At 40.3% G+C, this 22527-nt stretch overlaps 1 protein-coding gene across 1 annotated transcript in view; it reads left to right on the top strand.

Moving 5' to 3' along the window:
• Nucleotides 1-22527, top strand: part of CRYBG3 (crystallin beta-gamma domain containing 3) — an 82586-nt gene that overhangs the window by 33516 nt on the left and 26543 nt on the right. Inside the window, 9 exon segments of the mRNA XM_041480178.1 lie at nucleotides 4257-7474; nucleotides 7477-8720; nucleotides 9711-9758; nucleotides 10087-10202; nucleotides 11170-11317; nucleotides 17620-17759; nucleotides 19041-19155; nucleotides 20173-20208; nucleotides 20905-21038. Of these exon segments, the coding sequence (XP_041336112.1) occupies nucleotides 4257-7474; nucleotides 7477-8720; nucleotides 9711-9758; nucleotides 10087-10202; nucleotides 11170-11317; nucleotides 17620-17759; nucleotides 19041-19155; nucleotides 20173-20208; nucleotides 20905-21038 (5199 nt within the window).

The raw sequence follows: 22527 nt of genomic DNA, 5'->3' as shown, positions 1-22527 counted from the left end.
TACCTGGAAGAGTGAGGTAAGAGGGGAGAATTCACCATGGCATGCTTTGGGAGAGGCAGACTGGGCAGCAGTGTCCTGCTGTGCCGATGAACTGTGCTGCTGGGGGCCTGAGATGCTCTATCAGCCTGCGTGGTCTGCCTCCACCTTTTGGAAAATGCATAGGGCTCTCTGCTTTCTGCATTATTGTGTGGTACAAACAGGGTTGGAGGGATTGCCATCTCGATGGCAAACACTTCAAAAATGCAGACAGTGTGTTCTTTACGGGTGCACTGGAATGAGGCATTTAAGGTAGCAGGTTTCCTCCTGCTTCTGGCCTTCCAAATCAACAACACTTTTATAACCACTGCCACTTGGGCAAGTTATACAAGATGTCTGTCCTATAAGATGTCAGAACATGTTCCCCTCTCCTCCTTGAATTAGTCCCCCTTTAACTTTTTATATCTTTTTCACAATAGAAGAAATATCTACAAGCACCTACTCTTGACAAATCTAACGTAACTCATGTTGACATCCTCTCTTGTTGCTGTCAAAGTCTTTTGTGAAACTGATTTAAGGCTTTATAGGGAATTGAATAGCTTTCTGTGAGGACAGGAAAGAAGGAATCTCCTACTATTTGAAATATGTGATAGAATGCACACTGGGTTCTTTGTATAATCAGGCTTTCATCTGCATCCTCACATGAGCTGAAAAAAATTTTTGCAAGGAGTTTTTAAGGTAAATTCTGAACTGACGTTCTTTTGGTGATCAGAAATGAAACAAGTCTCCAGTGACACTTACAGAAGATATTTTTTGTGGCACATCCTGCTTCTGAATTGTTTCATAAGACTTACAGCTGAGTTGCTGGTGCTGCATAGGAACATGGGTTTTCATTTTTTAAACGTCTTGTTGCATGGGAGCATTCAGAGTGAATATGCTTCTGTGTGATCTGCAAGGAAATGCATTAAGACTAAAAGGTCTGCTGGTAAAGTTTTTTATAATATGCTGAGGAGCAAATCCTGTATCAAAGGTCAGAGACCCTGAAGTTGCCTTGTCTGTGGAGGATAGGTTGGTTCTGGTTGAAAATAGAGCTCACTGAGAAAAGTCTTGGTAGGGTGAAGCCTGCAGGAGAGCAGAGCTGTGTGTTGGGAGACACTGGCACAGGCTGGGGCTCTGCAGCTGCAGAGGGGCTGGAGCCAGTGCTCCTCAGATTTGGGTTTGTGCGCAATTCTCCAAGGGGCAAATGGCTTGGAGTCTTCTGACTTCAAATTGGTCAACTGGAGCATGAAATTCCCTCAGAAGACAAACAGAGAGCAAAAAGAATCGGGAGAAATTATACAGGTTGCCAAATAGGCAAAAAAAGCTTCTGAGTATGTTTTTTTTGTCTGGTCTTCTACAATAAATTTTGGTTTGGGGGGATATGTAGCTCCAGTCAGTGTGGATATAGAACTCAATCGTGCTGGGTTCTCCTTGGAATCCCTTCTGTAAAATTTACCTATTCATCCCATATCTGGATGCTTTGGGTTTCTGAATTTCTGAGTTTACATGAGAAATTCAAAGGCAAAGTTGGGTACAGGAGACATCTGGAAAGGCATGTTCCAGGTTTCTTCTGGAATACTGGTTCTCACCACGTTTGTACATAAATCTGAATTCTCCCCACTGCATATCATACAAAAATATCAACCATGAAATAAAAGACACTCAGTAAAAGCTAATTCTTGTCAAGCTGTTTATTTATTCATAGTCATGCCTTGGTTTTGGTGGAAGTGAGTATTTGGCATCTTGCAATACCATTTACATGCTCACTTCTAACATGTGTCATTACAGTTGATCTGTTCGAGAGTCCATAAAACTCTTTTTCTTCTTGAGAAATTGTGCCAATATGTGTTCTGCCTGTTTCCTTAAAAGAAATTTCATCTGGATTCAGGGCACTTGTAGGCCAACTCTTATTTTTGAGGTTGGCCAAAGTATAGAGGAGCTGCTGGAGTTTGTAAAAGCTTAATAGTGATTATTTAAAGCAGGAAAGGTTACTCGGTGAGGTTAATTCTGAATAAGAGCATGATCAGGTCTTACATTCTTAAGACTTATTTTTAGTATGACTGTGTCTGATGCTGAGTAAATATACTGAGCTTCAGAACTAAACAGATGCTTCCACTCACATTTTTAGGATCTCTGAAGTTTAAAAAATATTATAATAAAATTTTCTATGGAAAACAATGATTTTTTTTTTTTTACTACCCATTTTCTCCACTGTGTTTTGGTTTTTTTCACTCAGAAGTGTTTATGTTTCTTTGGAGGGTTGTGAAACCTCAAGGCAGCCATTCTAACAAATGGAGTGTGTGATGTTTAGCAGCTACCACTGCTGGTATCTCTGAAAACCAAACTGGTGCTATAGAAGGCTAAATGTGGGCTCTAACTTGGCAAGTTGGGAGATGTGCTATTTATACTGGACTTTCCTGTTTCCTCTGTGAGTTAATATACCTGGCCAACAAACCCTATATTGAGATTTTGCTCCATCAGAGATGACAGTGAATTTAATCCAAATACAAATCAAGTTCTCAAATGCCCATATTAATGTATTCTGGCATTAGCCTAAAGGTACCTCACAATGTAAAACATGCATATAAATGACTGTTTATATCTCTCTCTTAATGTTTATGAATTTGAATAATTCCACATTTAGTTCATTTGTACTTTGTGTATATTCTTTACTTGTGATTTTAAATAGCAATAAGTTCTCTCTTCAAAATAAAATTAATAGTGAAGTAAGAATCTTGGCCTCTAAGATCTTGCCAGAAAATAGATTGTATTTTTAGATTGGTAAATCCATTCCAGTTTTATGTTCTTATATATCGTTTGAGAGAATATATACTCAGAATCCATACAGTTGAGATTTAAAGTTACAGTTATTCAATGATACTCAGATGTTTCACTTTCCTTAATAAGTTTATTTTTTATTTCTCACTTAAATTATTTGTTCTCAACTCTAGAGCTGGAACAACTTCTAAACAAATTGAAGGAATGAGGGAAGGTGCAAAGAGCTTTTAGAAGCTATTGAGCTATCTTTGTATATTACAATGTTTTTATATTAGAAATCAAAATCTTAGCCAACACCTTTTCTTGATGTTTTTTTGCCCAAGAGAGTCTTCTGACACCATGATTAGGACAATTTTCCAGACAGCTGAATGGCTGATTCCAGCGTTCCCTGTGTTAGCAGATACAGGGCAGACTTTGAAAGGTTTTCTTCTTAGTTTATGCAGAGGCTGAGGCAGAACGGAGCTCAAGTCTAGTCTGAGCATCTACTTTGTCTTAAGGTGAAGAATGGAAAAGCTGACAGTGACTGATTTTTGCAAGAATTCTTTAACAGGCGGAAAAATAGGGGGGGAAGAGAGAAGCATTTCAAAGAAAGGTGAGTATTTGTGATGTCTCCTAGTTTTAAGAAAGGAGAAAAACTGCTTCTTCAGGAAATTGGAAGTGACAGGCTCTGAACTTATTTTTAGCATTAGGAGAAAGAGCAGTGAAGGAGCAGGATCACAGTTCCTCTGTGGTGATTCTTTAATTCCTTAGTTTTTGCATTCACTATTTTTTGCTGCTAAATTTAAGACTAATGAGTAGTTAGATCTATCAATTCCTTGTAACATTTCTGGTTTTCCCATTTTGGTATTCCCTCCAGCATTCCAAGGGTCTTCATTCTTACCCATTCCCCATTCAATCTCTTTCCTTACTACCCTGTGGTTCAAAAAACCATCCCCTGTTATATGCTTTTTTTTTTTCCCGCATGTTTTGTGTCTTCTCCTCCTCCTGTTTTTTGGCAGTATATTGAGAGCTTGGCTAAAAATTTAAATTTCAATTCAATGTTTTAATGAAAGTTAGTATAGTAAATTTTATTCAGTTTTAATGTGCAGGCCTGTTTTGGAAGGATCAAACATCTTCAAAAGAGGAAAACTGATCTCTACAAATGTTGCCTTGCAGTGACACTTGTCAGTAGTAATTCCCTTGTCTGGTAAAAAATAAATGATAGAATTTGGTCCAGCCAACTTCTATTTTTTTACTTATAGTTTAAGTTGGCTTTTTTGGTAAAAGGTGGTGTCTATATCATTTGTCACACAAACCTCTGTTTAGCAGAAGAAGGAGGAAAGTAGTGTTGAATGCAATCTACAGTTTGTGCTAACCTGTGGAGTAAAACAGTATTTTACATCATCTGCAGCCAGTGCTGAACTTTATTATTGTGCCAGCAGTTTATTGTCTGTCCTTGCTGATATTGATGATCCTCGTTCCAGGCAGACACGACGGAAGCCAGAGGCACCTGCAGTCACATATGCAACATATCGGGGTTCTGCAAGGATCAGGCAGCTCCTGAGGAACCAGTCAGAAACTGGAAAAAGAGAAAAAAGTCCTGAGAACAGAAATGTTTCAACAGTCAAAGAAAATGGAGAAGTCCAGACAACTCTGTCTCTGAAATCAGGATGCCTAATAGAAGAAAATGGAAGAGATGAGGGTAAAGATCACCAAGATGATGCCATATTAAATTTTTCTGCAGTTAGAGTGGGAAGCAAACAGTCTGGTAAAGCTCAGCATTGCTTGGGCAGGAGTAAACATGAAGGAACTGCAAAGGCCACAGCTTTATCCACTGAATCATGTCATGAGTTACATTTAAGAAATGCACCTGCTTTAGCTGCAACAAAAGTTAAAAGGACATTTTCACTAGATTCATTATTGCCATTTAGTGGTAGAAACAGTGGGATCCTAACCAATTCCACTTCCCAGAGTACTCATTCCCTTCAAGTCAGTTCTGCAAACGATTTGGATGGAAAAGAAGATGATCTGCCGGGAGAAACAGGAACTCTGTTTCAGACAGACAAAAATGCCACATCTAACTTGGATAAAGAAAATTATTGTAGTAAAGCAGGTAATAAGGAATCCTCAAAAGAAATACAGGATAATTGTTTACATTCATCCAAGTCAAAAAGCAAGACAGTTAATGAAGAACTGCAGGTGGGGAAGGGAGAACTTTGCTGTAATCATCAAGTGAATAATCACTTAGAGCGAACATTGGATGTCCAGAGGCTTCATTTCAGTACCACTACATTTCAGCAGAAAGCAGATCAGCACAGCAGGAGTGACAGTAAAGATGGTGATCCAAGAAATGGTGATGCACAGAAAATTTTGACCACTGTGGAAAGAGAGCAAAATCCACGGAACTCTCCTGCTACCGTTCTTTTCCCTTTTAATGAACAAATACCTACTTCGCTCAGCATGGAATCCAAAGGAGGAAAGTGCTTGGCCACAGGCAATCTAACTGCTTCAGAGTCATTTATTGGACATGATGAAGATACAGTCATGGGCAGGGGGACTTGTAATGAAGAACTGAGTGGGTCAGGGAAAGCAGTGCATGTACAGAATGGTCACAGGCTAATCCATGTGGGGAATTCTAAGGATACTGGCACACAGCAGACTGGTTTTCCTTGTCCAGGAATGGAGAGTGAAGAAGCAATGAAGGTTTTGTCTGAGGTTGCGGTGGAAAACCTTGCCAATGTGTCACCGTGTGCACATGGGTGTCAAAGTGTGAAAACACATTTTGATGAGCTGACAGTTCTTCCAACCCACGAGTCTACCTCTGTGATGCTTCCTCGTTCTGCCTTGAGATCTGAAGGAAAGCCTTTGACCAACCATTCTGCTTTCAGCCATGAAAAAGATGATGTTGACTTAATTTCTGAGTCTCCACCTGTTTCTAAAAGCAGGTGTATTAATTTTTCTTCCAAGAAGGAAAACAGCAATAAACTTGGGCTATCACCCACAGTAATTGATTCTTCATCTGACAAAGAAGGAGACATGCTGCCTTCTGCCACTAACTCTGAAAATGGCCAGATTGCTGCTTCTGAAAAGGACAGCTTTATTTTTCCAGCTGCAGAGTCTGGGAGAATGATCCCTGTGAACAGGGTGACTGAGGGGCCGCCTTGCTCAGGAGACCTGAGAACTTTCAGCCCAGCAAATTCTCAGGAACCTGAGATTGCTCCTCCTGTGCTTGATGGCTGTGCTGATGGAGTAGATACAGAGGTTGTTTGCATCTCCAGGCCCACTTCTCTGGTATCCAGAGAAGCCTCCAACCTTCCTGCTTCTGCCTTGGAGATGTCCAGCACTGCTCAGGGGAACAGTAATTCTTCCAGTCACAGAGCTAGTGATGGGGCAGATGAAGCCTTCTCCACACAACAGGCTGACAGCAGTGTCCTGGCCGAGGCAATGCCATCACCCATCTGTCCCTTGGTATCTTTGGGAACTGCATCTGAGTCAGCCCATTCTGAGACTGTGTGCAGGGATGCTGTGGGACAGGTGATTCTTGGTGCTTCTGCTCCTTTGGAAGCCCCTTCTGGCCAAAAAGCTGCTGCACCTGCCCAGGCAAATGGTCTCTGTTCTGGGAAAGGACAAGAATGTTCTTCTTTTCCAGATGCTGCTGCTTTGCTGAAGAAAGCTGAAGAAATAGTAGACTTGGTTTTACACTTGGCTACAGAAGAAGTAATAGCAAAAGAAGGCTTTGGTGTCTGCCAGCTTTGTGGGAACAAGGATGGTTTAATAAATATGGATATGGCAAATTATCAGAAGGCTGAAAGTGTGCAGCTGGCAGCAGGAGAAATCCAGTCAGCTGTGCAGTCATTAAAAGATTTTAATGAGACCGGTGGAGGAGGCACATCTTCGTTTACAGGAAATGAAAGAGTGGATACAAATAATCAAGATGAAAAGATACTCTCTTCCATCCCCGATAAAATTGACCTACATAGGGCACTAGAACTAAAAGCAAAAGAAGCAGTTGACAGTGTCATTAACTCAGCCATACAAAAACTGGCATCCAGTCAGCAGGGAGGCACTGAGAGGAAAAGGCTTTCTGGAAACATTCAGCCTAAACCTGAGGCTGAAATGCCAGAGACTTTAAGTCTGGATATGAGGTTTCCTGCCAACATTCAGGAACCAACAGAGATGGTTGAAACTCAGACTGTAGCTGTAAACTGTGAAAAGGCAGATTGCTCAAGTCGTTTGCTTCCAAATTGTATGGAAAATGGCATAGGTTGGCCCCAAAAAGATGAAAAAGTAGCAAATAATGCAATTACTTGTCAAACAAATGGATTTCTTTCCTCTGGCAGTTTAGCAAGGCCAGAATCAGATCTTCTGACACCAGCAGAAGAGAGGCACAATGGAAAGGTGTGTGACCATCTGGCTGCAGCAGAAATGTGTGGCAAAATATCAGCAATAAGTAGAAAATCTGATGGAACTTTACATTTTATAGATAGAGATGCTGCTGTGACTGAAGAAATGCTTTTGCCATTGCAATTAAAAGGTTCAAGCAATAATACAAATATGCCAGAGTGCACACTGCTGCCAGCTGTAAATGTTAATTTGTCATCTTTTATGTGTGGTGAAGAATGTATCAGCCTGCAGAGTGACTCCAAAGATAAAAGCAGCCCTCAGATGTCTCTGGAAAGCAATGCAGAGGACAGTCTGTATGAGCGAAAGAGGCTGCAGAGGAAGTACCTGTACAAGTAAAAGCAACCTTACAAAATTCAAAGGCAGTGGAGAGTGAAGAGCAACTAGCAGAAGGGGCAAATGAGGGAGCAGAGGTTAGTACTGGATTAGATGCACTGTCCATGATACCTGAACTGTCTGTTCCTGGAGAGCCTAGTGAAGGGAAACACTGCTTCAACACAATCTTTGTCCAAAATAATGAGATTCTGAAGCTGGCACAAATCAAGGGTCAAGACATGGAGAGAAATGATCAGCTTGAAGAAAATGGCCTGGACTGCAGCAATGGCATGAAAGAACCAACAGAACTTTTGGCCTCTTCTCCACTAATTGAACAGTGGGAAAACAGTTCTTTTACCATCATTTATGAAGGTGCTCTTCAAACTGAGAACAAATCTGTCTCAACTGATGAGATGCAAACTGGTTCTCTTTCTCCTTCTGATTTGCCTTCAGACAATACAGATCATCTAAGGCCTGCTAGAGCACGGAATAAGCAGGAGTCAATGTGTCTTTACGGGCAGGACAGCAAGGTGAGCAATGCAGCAGAGAGCCGAGGCTCGGAGTCCTTCCTGAGCGTGGAGGCCAAGCGCTACAGAGTTTATCCTTTCTCTCTGTCTCCCATCTACGAGGACGACAGCTCCCAGGAAGATCTGCTGTCCACGGACGTGTCTCCAGAAAGCCGTCCTGGGGGAGTCTCCAAAGACAGCTCTGAGCACACCTCTGTGCTTTCCCTCCTCCAGTCGGTGTCCGAGCGCCTGCAGTTCACTGCCCGCTTCAGCAGAGAGGAGGAGGATGAGGAGGACGGGGTGGAGGAAGAGGAGGAAGAACCTTCGTATGAGGAAGATACTCTTGATGTTGAGAGAGAAGACAACTGCCTTTCCAGTCAGTGCAGAGGGAATTTTAAAGAAACCCCTCAATCAAATGACCAAAGTAGATCTTTGCTTGAACAATCATTTCTCCTTTCAAAAGAGCAGCTTGACTCACAGGAGCAACCAGAACAGTTTCCAGATGTGTCTTCTCCCAGTCAGACACCTTGCAAACCAGTTCCAGAGAAAGCTGATGCTGCTGTAACACAGCCTCCTACAAGTGTGTACTACCAGTACTTGAAATCTGCCAGAAAAGGCTCTTCTGAAAAGGGGACCCGATTTGGAAGCATTCTCCAGGATATGCTGCAGCCAAAGATTCACTGGTTCCAAGACAACGCCGTGCCAAAACTGGGAGAATTGTCAGCGGTAAGCTGTCATGTCACATGATATTTATAATCAAAGTGATTAGCCCAGATTCAAAGTTGCTGCCTCCCTATCCTCCATGCTACCTTTTAATTAAGTTTTTATCATTAAAGCAGTCAAAAGTTTTTATCAGAAGTCATTAGGGTTTTTTTCATTTCATAGTTTAAAAAAAAAAGTCTTCTGATGAAATAAATTTTAAAAGATAACAGTCTTGGTTCAGCACACAGGTGAAAGTGATTTAACTGTAAAACAGAATATTTGAACAGAAGGCAAAATGGGGAAATATGCATAATAAAAATTCTCTAATAGCACAAGACAGACTTCTCCATGTTAAGGATATTTCAACCTGAAGATGTTGGAATTGCCTTTTATATGAAAATTGTTCTTTTAGTTCTTTCACTTCTGAGATAAATAGAGTCATCTTGTCCAAAAAATGTATAAATATCAGCTTACTGGGCTCTTTGATTGTTTCATCACAGTGTCTTCTACAAACTCTAGCTCAGTTAGCAAGTAGATAACATAGCTGCTTCCATAGATTAGGATTTCTTTTTTTAGTGTGCTTAAAGCAATGGCAGATGAGGGTATGGAGAGAGTTCTTCCCATGTTTAGAATCTGAAAGTGCCACATAGACCAAGTGTGTAACTGAAGAAGTCTTTCCACGATGTTGGGGATACTCCAGTCTGTGTTAGATGTATCTTTTTTCCTTTCCTCTGTTAAGAAATGCATTTTATTGTTTGCTGGGAAGGGGTAATACATTTGTAAAGGTTATAACTTCCATAACAGCTCTTCCTTTCTAGCACATGCTGCTTTCTGCTGGTTGACCCTGCTAAATAATTTACACCAGCTCTGAATGGCAATGAAACAAATCTTGGTTTTTTCTACTAAAGACAGTTGTGTGCATGTACAGGAATAGAGGACCCAGAATAATCTGCGTGTGCTTTGTGCCACTCTTGTGGTTGTTAATAGTTGTTTGCCATGTCCTTTTAATTTCAGAACCTCATTGACAGGGCAAGTCTCAAATACAACCCAAGACCAGGGAAGGTAAGCAGAGTTTGTGTCACGTAACTCATGGAATAATTTGTCATACTGTAATTTTTGAATGGAAAGCATCTGAAGTTGTTAGTCTAATTTTCTATATTTTTATGTATTAATAGTATGTGCTTTCCCATGCTAATAGTGAGAATATATTATTTAAAATCCTGCCACTAGTAATTTTCCTGTCTTTCTCAGCAATTGTTTTCTCTGAGTGTTTCATAAAGGAAGAAACAGTGTAGCCTCTCAGTTGAGTGGGCACAAACTGCAAGCAAAAAAATAACTGTGCTCTGTGTTGAAATGGGCCCTCATTTGCATGCATTGTGTATTGTTTCAGATTATTATTTATGATACTTGTGGCAACAAAAGTAAACAAGAAGTTCATTCAGATGTGCTAGATGCCTCATCATGGATCTTTCCCATTGGAACAGTACTTAGGATAATTAGAGGATGGTAAGAAATCCAGGTCATATTAAATAGAGTCTTTCCAAAAGACTGCTTGTGTGTTCCTCTTGTGTTTTTATTTCTTTTATTTATGACACATGTCCCATCTGCAGTAGTGTCTTTTTCTTGCTTTATAATTAGAGTGATACCAGTGAAAAAGCATAAAACAAGGTTTTAAATGCTGCACTAAAAAAAATATCTTGTTTCTCCTGGGAGATAGCTTCAAACAGAAGGTTTCTAATAGAGCCACAAGTGAGTTTAGAGCTCTTGCCTGAAGTGCTGAGCCAGTGCAGCCATAATCATGACTAGAAATATGTGTATTAAAAAAAAAAAAAGGTGGATTTTTACAGTTCAGTTTCATTATACAGTAGCTGTTGCAAAAGGACCATCAAATGCACATTCTCAGCTGCTAGTTTTCATGTGGCATTGAAAGGAATGTGGACACAGAAGGATATATACAAGGACCTTTAAGTTTGCAAGTGCTCCTCAGTTTGCTTTGGGAAGCTGGGACCAGGTCTGTGTCAGTTGTTGCACTGGAATTTAATTGGTGGGGCTTGCAGGGAATCTTTCTGACTGTCAGCCATGCATGTCACATTTATGCAGTTTTGAGGCAGCCTTGTGTGCTTTTGCATACATTTCTTTCACATCCTGTGGAATGCTGGATGCCATTATTAGTATGTTTTCTGCCTTTTATAGTGTCTGCCTGAACAGGACACGTTTTGATGTGACAGTTAGTACATTTGGCCTGGCAAAATAAGGCTGCTCATTCACATTGTAGTTTAGCTGCATCTTTATTTTATATTTTGTCCTGGAGAAGAACTGTGTATTTTCCTTTTCAATACCAAAGTGAATGTGTCTACTGAGGGACAGCATAAGGAAGATGTGATATTTGTTTTAGTAAGAAAAACTTTTTCCTAGGCTTTCCATCAGATATGCTCTACCAGCAATGACTCAGTTCATTTTATCATTATTGCAGCTGGATTTTTTATGAGAAACCAAAGTTCCAGGGTCGAAGACATGTACTAGAAGAAGGAGAAGCTGTGCTGGATCATCTTTGGGATCTCCCAGGCATAAAACATCATCGAAGAAACCTCACAGTTGGTTCCATCAAACATGTAACAAAGGTATAGATTTTCTACACAATTTTCTCACATGCATAATTGATTTGCTGGTTACACTGGTGTATTAGCAGCAATGGACAATGTGTGTGTAGTGTTCCTGACTTTGTTCAAATTTGCTGTGGCTCAGTTTTTTCACTGTCTAGGTGATAAATTCCAGGGCTTTTGCTGTGCTAAATTTCCCTTTCTTGCTGAGTTATTGAGCAGGTGTATTATATTTCTTTGCCACCACCCTCACACAGGCTCCCCTGCTTTTAGATGGTTACCTGTCCAGTTGTTTGAAATTAAATGGAATCAATCCATATTTTTTGAAGGAGTTTTTATCTTAAGCTGTCTGCCATGTCTGTGTGGTTTCTGCCTCAGTAGTAGTTGGGTTTCCAATCCTGTGTGTACAGTGTAGCCTCCAAAAACTGCTGCTATTCCCTCTACAGCTTTTGTGCCATCTGTAGGATCTCCACTTGGACCAGCGGTACACCTACAGCATACAGCTCTGCCTACAGCCTTCAGTTTAGAAGGCTTTTTGTTGAAAAGATAAGAATCAAATGGCTAAAACCAAATATAATGCATCCATTGTTATTCAGTGAATGAGGAATATATTTTCCAGATCTTGTGATTTAAGAAGACTTAGTGGTCTCATTGTTCAGTGTGGCATTTCAGTTACTCACAGGGCAGTGGCCCTTGCTGTGAGTGGATTATCAATTGTATCACAATGTGAAAGATTTTTTAGTAAAGTGGTTTTTCTGTTTTCTGCTGGTATAGAGGTCATTTTAAAATTGATAACCTTTTTGTCATCAGTACAGGGGCATAGTGTCATAACAATTAGAAATACTTTTTCATTCTCTTAAAAAACTTAGGAATTAATTCAAAAGAGGCTGACTGAAGGCAAGAATAATGAAGTTAACATTTATTTGAGCTAAACATATTAAAAGCCTTTGACCAATATGCAATATGAATGTTGATCAATAATGTGGAAGAAAACTAAATAAATGAAGGTTTTCCACAATAACAGCAAAGAGAAGCTGGATGTCTTGGCTATGAAAGAAGACTCTTGGATAAGAAAGATACTTGCTTAACTTCATCATGCTCGGTAAAAACTTTTGCAGTACAGCTAAATAGGTTTGACTTTTGTTCTTCTTCCAGTCTGGGGTTCATTTATGTAGAACACAGATGGAAAGCTTTGTTACTGTACACTAGTGCAGTAATCAACACTTTCCTCGTGTAAATTAAACCTCTAGCGGGTGTGGTTGGTGAGTTTAGTGCCCTCACCAGGCCAGGTTTTGTCCTCTACAGCTTGATTCATGAAGGCATCACTGCTGTTTTTAGGTTGATTCTTAGCTGCTGTGGAACTGCTTTTAGAAGGTAGTTTCCCAAAGTGCTAGCTTATTTATTTTTTGTGAAAAATGTAGGCTTTGTTTTTATTTAACAAATAGTGGATTCTTTTTCAGACAGCTCGTGTGTTTGTGTGTTTTACTGCCATTTTCTTTTTCATAGGCTGTCAGTGTCTTTTCTCCAGGGTAGTTTGGCCATACTGGCTCTGTGTCCAGGTTGTCTGGCTTGTCTTCCAGTTTTTCAAGTAGTTTTTAATGGTCTTTGTTTAATGGCTCTCAGTTGCCTTGAGTTAACAGATTTGAACATCGGCTAAATATTTGAGAAGAAAGCAGCTTGCCAAGAAGAGGAAAAACAGTTTTTTACTGAGGAAACTGTAGGAGATTAATATTTTAATTTTTTTACTAGCATATTGACTGAAGAACAGCCCGCCAGTAGCTTTGTGCTCTTGATTTGGCTTCAAGCCTCCCCAAAAAGCAGAGATTCTCTTAACTTCTTGGTTACCTTGTGGCCTGGCTAACCATGGGTATGCATTAGGTGTATCCATGTGTATTTAATTTCAAGAAAACTGTGGGAAGGAGATTCCAAAGAAACAGATTGTGCAACCAGTAAAATGAAGACCCGTCTGAAATGATGTGGAGACTGATTTCCTCTAAGACACAAGCCAAGGCTAGCAAAGTCTGCCTGCACACCCAGGTTAAGTGCAGCTCCTGCAGCACAATCTGTTTAGCCAGGTCATTTCTCTGGCCTACTGTAAATATATATTTTGACCTTTCTGCACACATTGGGCTTTTTTCTGTCTGTTTCTGGAAGCCCAAAGAGGGTGCCAAATGTTATGTTTCCAAAAATAACAGCCAAGAAGAGTTCCTGATGCCTCCATTCTGGAATAGTCTTGTGAACCACTGTTTTGCAGGGTGACAAGGGATCTGAAACAGCAGTTTCTAATCACTGTCTGCAAGATGGTTAGACAGGGAATACCTGGATTCCTTGTGGAGTCTTCTTAAGCAAAGCTCTTTGTAATGGGATTGTTCACACTATTGCAAGAAGGGTGTGTTTCTTTTGTTTGTGTGGTTTGCCAGGTGAAAAGAAGCTAATAATTTAAGCAGGGACTACTTTGTCAGATGCCATAGGAAGACAGCCAGCAGCTTCAGATGGATTTGCTGGCTGGTTTTTACAGGACAGTAATCGTGTATTTCCTTTTTATTATTAATGTACCAGACCCGTTGAGTTTGGTAGCTGGGTTTGGTGTTGGTGGTGGGTGGTAGCAAGAGTGGTACAGTGCTGGAGCACTGGGAGCCAGAATTATGAATGTGTAAAAAAGCCTGGAGGACCAACAGCTCCAATAAAAAAAAAAAAAAAAAGCTCCAGAAGCAGATAGCATCCTAAAGACAAAATGTGTATCTAAAGTAAAATGGTGTCTAGACTGTGTTACAAAGCAATCATGTTAATACCAGAGCTAATTAGGCCTGGTTTTCAATAGGCTCTTCTCTCATCCTTGTTTTGGCATTTCCCTTAAGTAGCCAGACTTTAGGCGTTCTTTGTCCTGTTGTTGACACACAACTATCCCAGTTAAACAGGCTGATGTGATCACCACCGCTGACAGGTTCAAGGAGAAGACCAGCAGTGCTGAGTTTATTTAGCCCTGCTGGAGCTGTTAGGGCTGTAATCCTAGATCCAGAAGGATAAACAACCAAGATCGCCTTGAGGGGCTTGAAGGCTTTAGGTCTGTCACTTCTGCTGGACCTCTTGATCAGGCTAGAAAAATGTCAGAGATGCCACTGAAGAGGAATATTTAGTGCTAAAGGCTTAAGGGTTGTGTTAATCCTTTTCAAAAGGAGCTTTCACCTTTCTGCTGAGGGCCAAGTTACTCTTGTGGAGGTGTCTGTAAGTGTTCCACATGCTTTGTAAACATCCCAGCTCCCTAAAGCCCACGAGGGAAGTACAGGCATTCCAGGATGACTGCGTGGAGGCGGGAGGAGAATACCACAGAGTAAGGCAGGCAGAGAGGGATGCCTGGAGGCTGTGATCTACCTAAGCATTTGCTGGTTGTGTGTTATCACTGGAAATGAGCACAGCTGCCTAATCTGTTTGACCTGCTTTTTATTCTGTTTTTACCTGATGTGTCTGTAGGACAATGAATGCCCTGAGTTTGGAATGCTTGTGATGGGGGGTGGCACAGTTTGGGGGGTGGGTTTAGGGAGGAAACCTTCCAGTTTGGGATCTGGGCTGGAATACTGCGGTAGCAGTTTTGCATGATAATAGTTGTGCATGTGTGTATCTTATTTCCAGATCTTGACGCCTTGCAGATGGCAGGGCTTTGGACTGAAGGATCTCCACCTGACTGCTGTCATACTTGTGTGGTTTTCATTTTGTTTCTAAAGATGGTGGCTTCATTGGGAATGTTGAAGGAGCCTCTGAAAGTAATGAGGGCTGTTAAATATGCCCAGGCAAATATGAACATGCTGGGGCCAGTATTTACCAAGCTGAGTTTGCATGCTTGAATGGTATAAATGAATGGCACGGCACAGAGTATACATCTGCAAATATATCTCATACATAGCGTTCATCTCATACAGTAATAATAAATGTTACCATTCTCTGCAGTCTGTGCGTCAGTGGAGGTAAATTGAACTCCATATGTAAGTCAAAATGTGTATTTGTGACTTTGAAAAAATGTCTTTGGAAAACATGATGTACTTCCTGCTCAAGCATGTTGCCACCTTTAAAAATAAATATTTGAATTGGTTTTGATGAAAACCTCAGTTTATTGTGTGGCACTTTATGAAAGAAATGTGTGGACTTAATCTAGAACACACACAAAAATGCAATCACTATGAGTAGAGGTTTTTTATTGCTTCCAAAATCTGGCTGGAGAGAGATGGTGATAAATAGGAGAGACTTTATTACGAGTGTTTGTGCTTTACCTCCCCTGGTACATTTGTCATCTCTTGAGGCTGGAGACTGCCTCATGAGCTCCAGTCAGGACAGCAGACTTAAAAAGAGCTTACAGACGGCCTTTTTCCAATCTTAAATGAAAAACAAAACCAAAAGCCTCCTACTGAATTAAAATTAAGCATACTCCATCTCATATTCTGTCTGAGCCCTCGGGCAGGTACTTTTATTTTGCTACTTGTCTAGTCTTGTAGATACTTAGTTTCAGAATTTATCTGCAGCCATTAGGAGTCTGGCATCATTATTTGTGGAATTCTTCTAGGTGCAACTTCCAATTTTCTGGATCAAGCTTTATTGCTGGATTTATGAAATTCAGCCTTCTTACATATCAGATATTTTTAGAAAAAAAAATCCACAGACTTCAAATATTTCTCAACTTTGATTTAATAAGATACGTGTGTGAACAATGGGGAGATTTTTTTTTTTTTTTTGAATCCTGTCTAGCAATCCGCTTAGAATTGAGGAATGGTGTTCCTTAGCATTTTCCCATAAAGCAGCATTGTACTAGAAAGTCTTTTCTCCTAGTTTTTCTGGGTTTGTTAATCTGAAAATAAAAATTCCGGTATTGCAGTTTCTGCTCAAAAAACAAAGAGTGAGCATTGTTTGTAAGGTACAATACAGAGGAAACGTAACTGTGCCAAAGCAGTATTACTGTGTTACCTCAGCTCTCAGGAGGAAGGTGAAACAATATCCTGAAGTGCATCCATTCTAATTGCCACACTTAGTGCTGACAGTTCAGTAGCTAATGAAAAAGCCCTGTGAACCAAGAAGTGGGGTGTTACCCCATGGAAACCCTGCTGAAAACCCACGAGCAAGAGGAGAGCGCTGCAGGTGCTGTCACGAGAGGAGGTGCTGTAGCTTCCAGGGCCTTTGTGCCCTGTTGCTGGGTTTCCCTGCAAGCTCTTGTGTTGTTCCTTTCAGAAGCCACAGTCCATGCAGGATCTCTATCACAGTCTGCCCCTCCTGGCTCCTCCCCAAATCCAGAAATCCCTGGGGGAATCCTGCTTCCCTGGGGGCACCTTCAGAGACCACTCCTCATCCCTCTTCTCTGGAACACATGAAAGGGGCATGTTCCTCCAGCCACGTTAGGATTTTGGGAATCTTTGTATGCTGTCCAAGCCCTCTGTCCTAAAGCAAAGGGGCCTGTGGGTCAGGAGGAGAAGGGAAAGTATTCTGGGAGGTTATCACTGAGAAGTGAAGTTTTCCAGCTGCACACGTGAACTGCCTTCTGCTGGTCTGGAACACCCTGCTGAAACAGGGACTTGCAGGAGATCCTCGTTGCTTCATGATGTGTTTGAGTGCTGGGGAAGAAAGTGTTGGCAATGCATGTTATATAAGTAGTGCAAAATGAGGATGGGTCAATAAAATCCCTGCAAATTCTGCAGAGGAGCATGTGGTCAACAGGTTTGTTCTCCATCGTGGTATCTCCCAGTAGTAAATTTCCAGTCAAGAAATGGAGGTTGAAATAGAAATAGAGGTTGAAATAGAGGTTGTTGCTGTGTGGAAACAGGAAAATTGCTAAAGTGTCTACTTAACAGAGCAGATGTTTTCTAATACTGATCTCTTTTCCTTTCTTCATCTAAAATGCTGCATATTTATTTAGCACAACAAAAAAATTGAACTCCTATGGCTTGATACTGTAGTTGGATTCTGCATTACAGAACTTAATTGTCATGGAGGGGTGGAAGTGGGAATGTAATAGATATTTCTGGAAAGTTTTAGTTAATGCAGGCATCATGTGTGTGACGGAAGCATTGCCTTTAAAACAAGAAGTCAGTCTTACTATGCTGTTCAGTCCTTTGGCTGGAGAATATTTAAACTGGCCTTTATGGAAGTAGCCTGACAGCATAAATTTCTTCTTTGAAAATTAGTGGGAGCTGGAAATTTACCTCCCTTGGCTTTTCTAAAAATTCCAGCCTCCATTTTAAAGAGAATAAAACCTTTCTATCATATAAAGCCTGGAAAGCAGGTGAGAAGATGGGACAGTCTGCAAGTGTGGGTAAACATTACACTTTGATTTGTTTCCACAGGACTGTGGCATTCCAGAGGTGGAGTTCTGCCTGGCAGCTGGTAGTACAGAGGGACTTCCCATCTGCATACAGGGTGCAGTTGCCAATTTAGAAGAGCTGGATGTTGAGAAAAACCCTTACATAAGAGTCAGATCAGGAGTGTGAGTACTGAACTTTTGAAACAGCATTTTGCCAGCAGGTACAAGAGTAATATCAGGGGATGAAAGTCAGTCAGCAACATGACCAGTATTTGGGGGATTTTGCCAGAAATTAGTAAAGATACATTTAATATTCCTAGCCCTACATGTCAGCATTGTGCTCTGTGGGCTCCTAGTTTCAAGGCATTTTTTCCTAGTTGCTGGCAACTAGGAAGTCTTCAGTAATTCCATATTTGAGTAGCTTTATAAATAGAGGAAGCAACTCAGCTATAATTAGCTTTTATTTCATTGGAGAATCCCAAGTCACCCACCCTGTTACAGCCATAACACTGTGGCTGAACACCAGAAAATGGGTGTTGCATCACCCAAGCATTTCTCAAGCTACAGGCAACATTCTGGAGGGAGGTGATGCAGTGTGACACAGGCCCCTGGGCAGCCCAGAACTTCCTGTGTTGAGCAGAATGGGCTGTTGTTCCCTGGGCCAAAACATCACAGTTCCTGAAGCGTGGGAGTTGTGTGGCTCTTCCCACAGATAATTGCAAAATGACAGTAGCTCTTCCATTACAAGAGTCTTGCCTTTCCAGGTGAGCCAAGCCTTCCTTCCCACAGTCTCACAATATGTCTGTGAAGCTTAGGGTGGTGAAGGAGTTAAAAACAGAGTCTTGTCTTAGTTTTGACAAAACTTGGTTGTTTTAAGAAAATAATTTTCCATATGGTTCTGTACCTCTTCCTCCATTCCTTGTTTGGTCACCTAAACCTGTGTCCAGCTTCTACATTCAAGTTTCTTTTGATTTACAACAGTCTGAAGGACTCCCAGCATTTTTAGTCCTCATGTCAAAATTATGATAGCTTTCCAAAGGATTGTTGTAAATAATCATACTTTAATAACTTCCACTGAAAAAAAGTGACATGGGACTGATGTAAGAAGCCTTTTAATTCATAAGGTGATAATCTTAGGTAAAACTCAATGCAAACGTCTCATCCTCAGTACTGGCTTTTTTTTTTTTTTATACTCATAGAGTAGCAAGCTGGCTTTTTTAACTGAGTGAACAAATTGGTAATTTTCTTCCCTTTCATTTATATTTAGCTTGGACTAAGAAAAAGTATCTGAGATCTTCCTAGCAGTGATGTTGCCAGCATATTTAAATACAGCTTTGTTTTGATGTGCTGTCTCAAACGTTATCTAGCTCTTATGAGTACAAAAAGGAAAATAATTGTAATAAGGTCTTTGTATTTGGAATCTAATTGGTGAACTGATTGAGTCATTTGTCCTTACTGTTGTAGATGGCTTGCTTATTCAGACTTGAATTACAAGGGAGAGATGACAGTTTTGGAAGAATGTGATTCACCACCTGAAATTCCTTCAGCAGATGTAAAATCTCTGCGTCCCTTAAGAATGGTGAGGACTCCACAATTTCCTAATAAGTTGTGTGCCTTCCTTTTTCTAATTGTTGCTTCCCCAGATGTTTTGACCTAAATACAGCTTGGGCTCTGATGTTCATTCTGGGTTAATCCTCCGTGGTGTGCTTGCTTTAGTCACCATGACTTGTCAGGCTTCTGCACCCCCCAGCATCTTCCTGGGAAACTGCTGTTGTTGGGAGGAGGTCAAATAAGACAGAAAGGCTCTTCCTTTTATTGCATCCAATGCAAATTAATTAGCCAAAAAGCCCTTTTGAAGGTTATGATTTTCTTTTTTCAGTTAGGGTCTACTGAGGATGGAAGACCGCATAAGGAGTTTATTACCAGTAGTGTTTCTCTGCACACAAATCTGGGGAGGTGCAGCTGGTTTTTGTGTTGACAGACAGCGCTTGGATCTGCATGTGAGAGAGATGGGAAGGGGTATAACACAAATTTTACTATCTGCATAGCAAGCCCACAGAAAGATAGTTTAAAAGCCATAAAGGAGTAAGACCTAATAGCTGTCTCTTTAGTCAGTCTCTTATTCCCTCACAGAGCATCATTCACTCACATTTCCAGAGAAGATGCATTTGTTGTATTTGCTCTTTGACCATAAACATGAATATGTCAGACTCTATTTTCTCTCGTTCCTGCTGTTTTCTCTTTCTTCTAACATTGCACCATTTGTGCTTTAGAAATTTGAAATGCATACAACAAAGCCTTAAAAGTTAATTTTAAAAACTGGTCAGCATCAATTAGTTTAAAAACATTTACTTTAGAATTCTAGGCCATGAAGGGATGCTTTGAAATTGCTTGCAGTCTAAGAGATTTGTCAGTGCACTGATTTGTTTGTAGGTCAGGTTTATAGTGTGCCTGGCCTTTTGAAATCTATGGCCAGCACTGAAAATGGTGAATAAAATTGCAAAGACTTCATGCTCTGATAGTACTGTAAAACACATGGCAGAGGGGAGCTTCAGGTTTAATATAAATATCTGTTTTTCCCCCCATTTGTCTTTAGGGTGGACTAAAGGTGCAAATGCCAATGAATGTCAAGGTAAGCACAGAGAGCATTGAGAATAAAATATAAGCACATTGGGAATATGAAATCTTTATGCAAGCTACTTTCCTTTTGTTTGGTGTGTGATCTTTGATAACTATTCAATGCTTGCTGCTGAAGAAAAATTCCCTAATGCTGTCAAGCTCACTTAGTGTTTGATGAGGTGTAAAAGTACCAGTAGTTTGTTTTTCACTTACTAGGAAAGTGTGGATTTGCTATAAAATGAGTTTTTCTGACTTGACATGTTAGTCACTGTAATGATAAAGGGATTTGGGTAGATTTTCCCATTTAACATACTGAGTTTTAAAAGAAAAGGAGAGGGAAGGAAGGAAGAGGAAGGAATAGAAGCCTTCCATCCTAGCCCCTATTCCAGTACAAGAGTTGTGAGTGAGACCATGATCCTTCTGTGATCTGAGGAGCTGAAAGCTGATCCAGAGCTATTGCTCCTTTTTCCTCCTTTTTCTACAAAAACACTAATGCTTTAGGTAACTTTTAATTATACAAATACATGCATGACTTGGGTATTTTTCTACTAAATGCTGCAAGAGATGCAAATTGTTAATAGCTGATCTGTGTGATTCAGCAGAACTTGAAGGGGCTGTTAACTGCAGTCAGGGCAATAACTTCAGCAAAGTACAGGGAGAGGCTTCTTGTCTACTTTTGAAGGATTAAGCTCAACATCATGTTTTCTAGATAATAATATATGAGAAAACCCACTTTGGAGGATGGTCCAAAGAGTTTTCAGAAAACATCACTTCTGTCCCAGCACTGTTTGGTAGTGATGAGGAGTTTGAGGAAATTGGATCACTACGTGTAATTGGTGGAGTGTGAGTATATTTCACTTTTATATTTATTTGTTTTAAAACAGAGAAGCATAACTAAATGCTTAGGAGTGCTAAAAGGGGTGATTGGAATCTTCCACAGGTGAAGTGTTTTGAGAAGGGAGTGTATATTTCTTTTATTATCAGCTGTTCAATTATCACCCTCCCAAGCTAAATGTGTGAAAGGTGTGAAGTCCGTGTTTGCCATTTGGATGCTAATAAATTAAGCCACTTTGTTCACACAGAGCTTTAATTTGTATTGATTTATACTTCTGATAGTCTCTACTTAATTTGCTGAAATGACCTTGGGTAGGTGTGGTCAGTCTTCAGTTTGACATTTTAATACCTGTGAAACCTACAAACTATTTTATTGTCTTAATGGTTTTCCTCTGCCAGCTGTTGCATGTTATCTGGCATTGGGAATGTGCTGTTGTTTTCATTAATTGAAGCACTGGATGGATTCTGTGTTGTCCTGCCCTCCCTGTGTCACACACACACACAGGACTGTGTCACAGGTGGATGCTCTGAGGTAAACTCAGCACCAGCCACCCTCGTGTTGTTCTTTCACCCTCTCCCAACAGGACAGGACTGTCTGAGAGCAGGCAGGGTGGTTGCTTCTGCCAAGGACTTCAGTAATAAAACAGTTTTCAGAAAATCTTGCTTTTGTTTCATAAGGGATTTTCCACTTTAGCATAAAGATGGAATAACATACATCCTTTCAGGCTGCTGTCAGAATTTTATGAGCACTAAATTCAAAACAAACTTAATTGTTAATACTCAGATAATCTGTTCATAAGTGCATTGTGTGTTCGCTATCCGGGAAGCCTCAGATTGTTAAAAATCATTGTTCTGTCTGTTGTGGCAGCTTTTATTTTTAGTGCTGTGGTAACATAAACAGCTGAATTAATGTAAACCAAATGGTACTAAAAGTAAAGCTATCCCTGCCTGCCAAATTTCACTGCCAAGAGAATTTGTACAGCAATTCTAATATTTACAAGGGAGCTTTAATGAAAGAATTGCTGTCAAGAAAAAAAGGTGGGAGAAGCACTTTTTTTAATTGACATCCGTTAGAGATTTGAAGTTGATATGGAAACACCTTCTTTTAACTGAGCCTTATCTATTTATTCAAAATATTTTGAAAATTTCTATTTGTTTACTGCTAAAACATATTTCATATACAATATGGTTTATATATTCAGTTTGCTTGTCTTTTTATATGTATACAGTTTTAGATTAAAGCAAAAAAAATACAAGCAGGCCAAATCTTGTTCTGCTGAAATTTGTTAATTTTGTCTCCAGCTCCAGCAAGGGTAGGGTCTCATCATTTATTAGCACACTGAAGAGATCCACTGCTAGTGTTTTTATCACTGAAAGTTTTGGCACCTAGCTGCATCCTGGGCTCTGTGGTACCAAACATTGCTGTTGGGAATGTGGCTGGCTGAGAGGAGGTACACAGAGAAGCATTACATAAATCAACTATTGTTGGATAAAGAAT

This window comes from Pyrgilauda ruficollis, unplaced genomic scaffold (genome assembly GCF_017590135.1).
Source record: "Pyrgilauda ruficollis isolate IOZ18807 unplaced genomic scaffold, ASM1759013v1 scaffold50, whole genome shotgun sequence".
NCBI lineage: Eukaryota > Metazoa > Chordata > Aves > Passeriformes > Passeridae > Pyrgilauda > Pyrgilauda ruficollis.
Note: the sequence above shows the minus strand (reverse complement) of the source record. Positions and strands in the feature narration are given on the sequence as shown.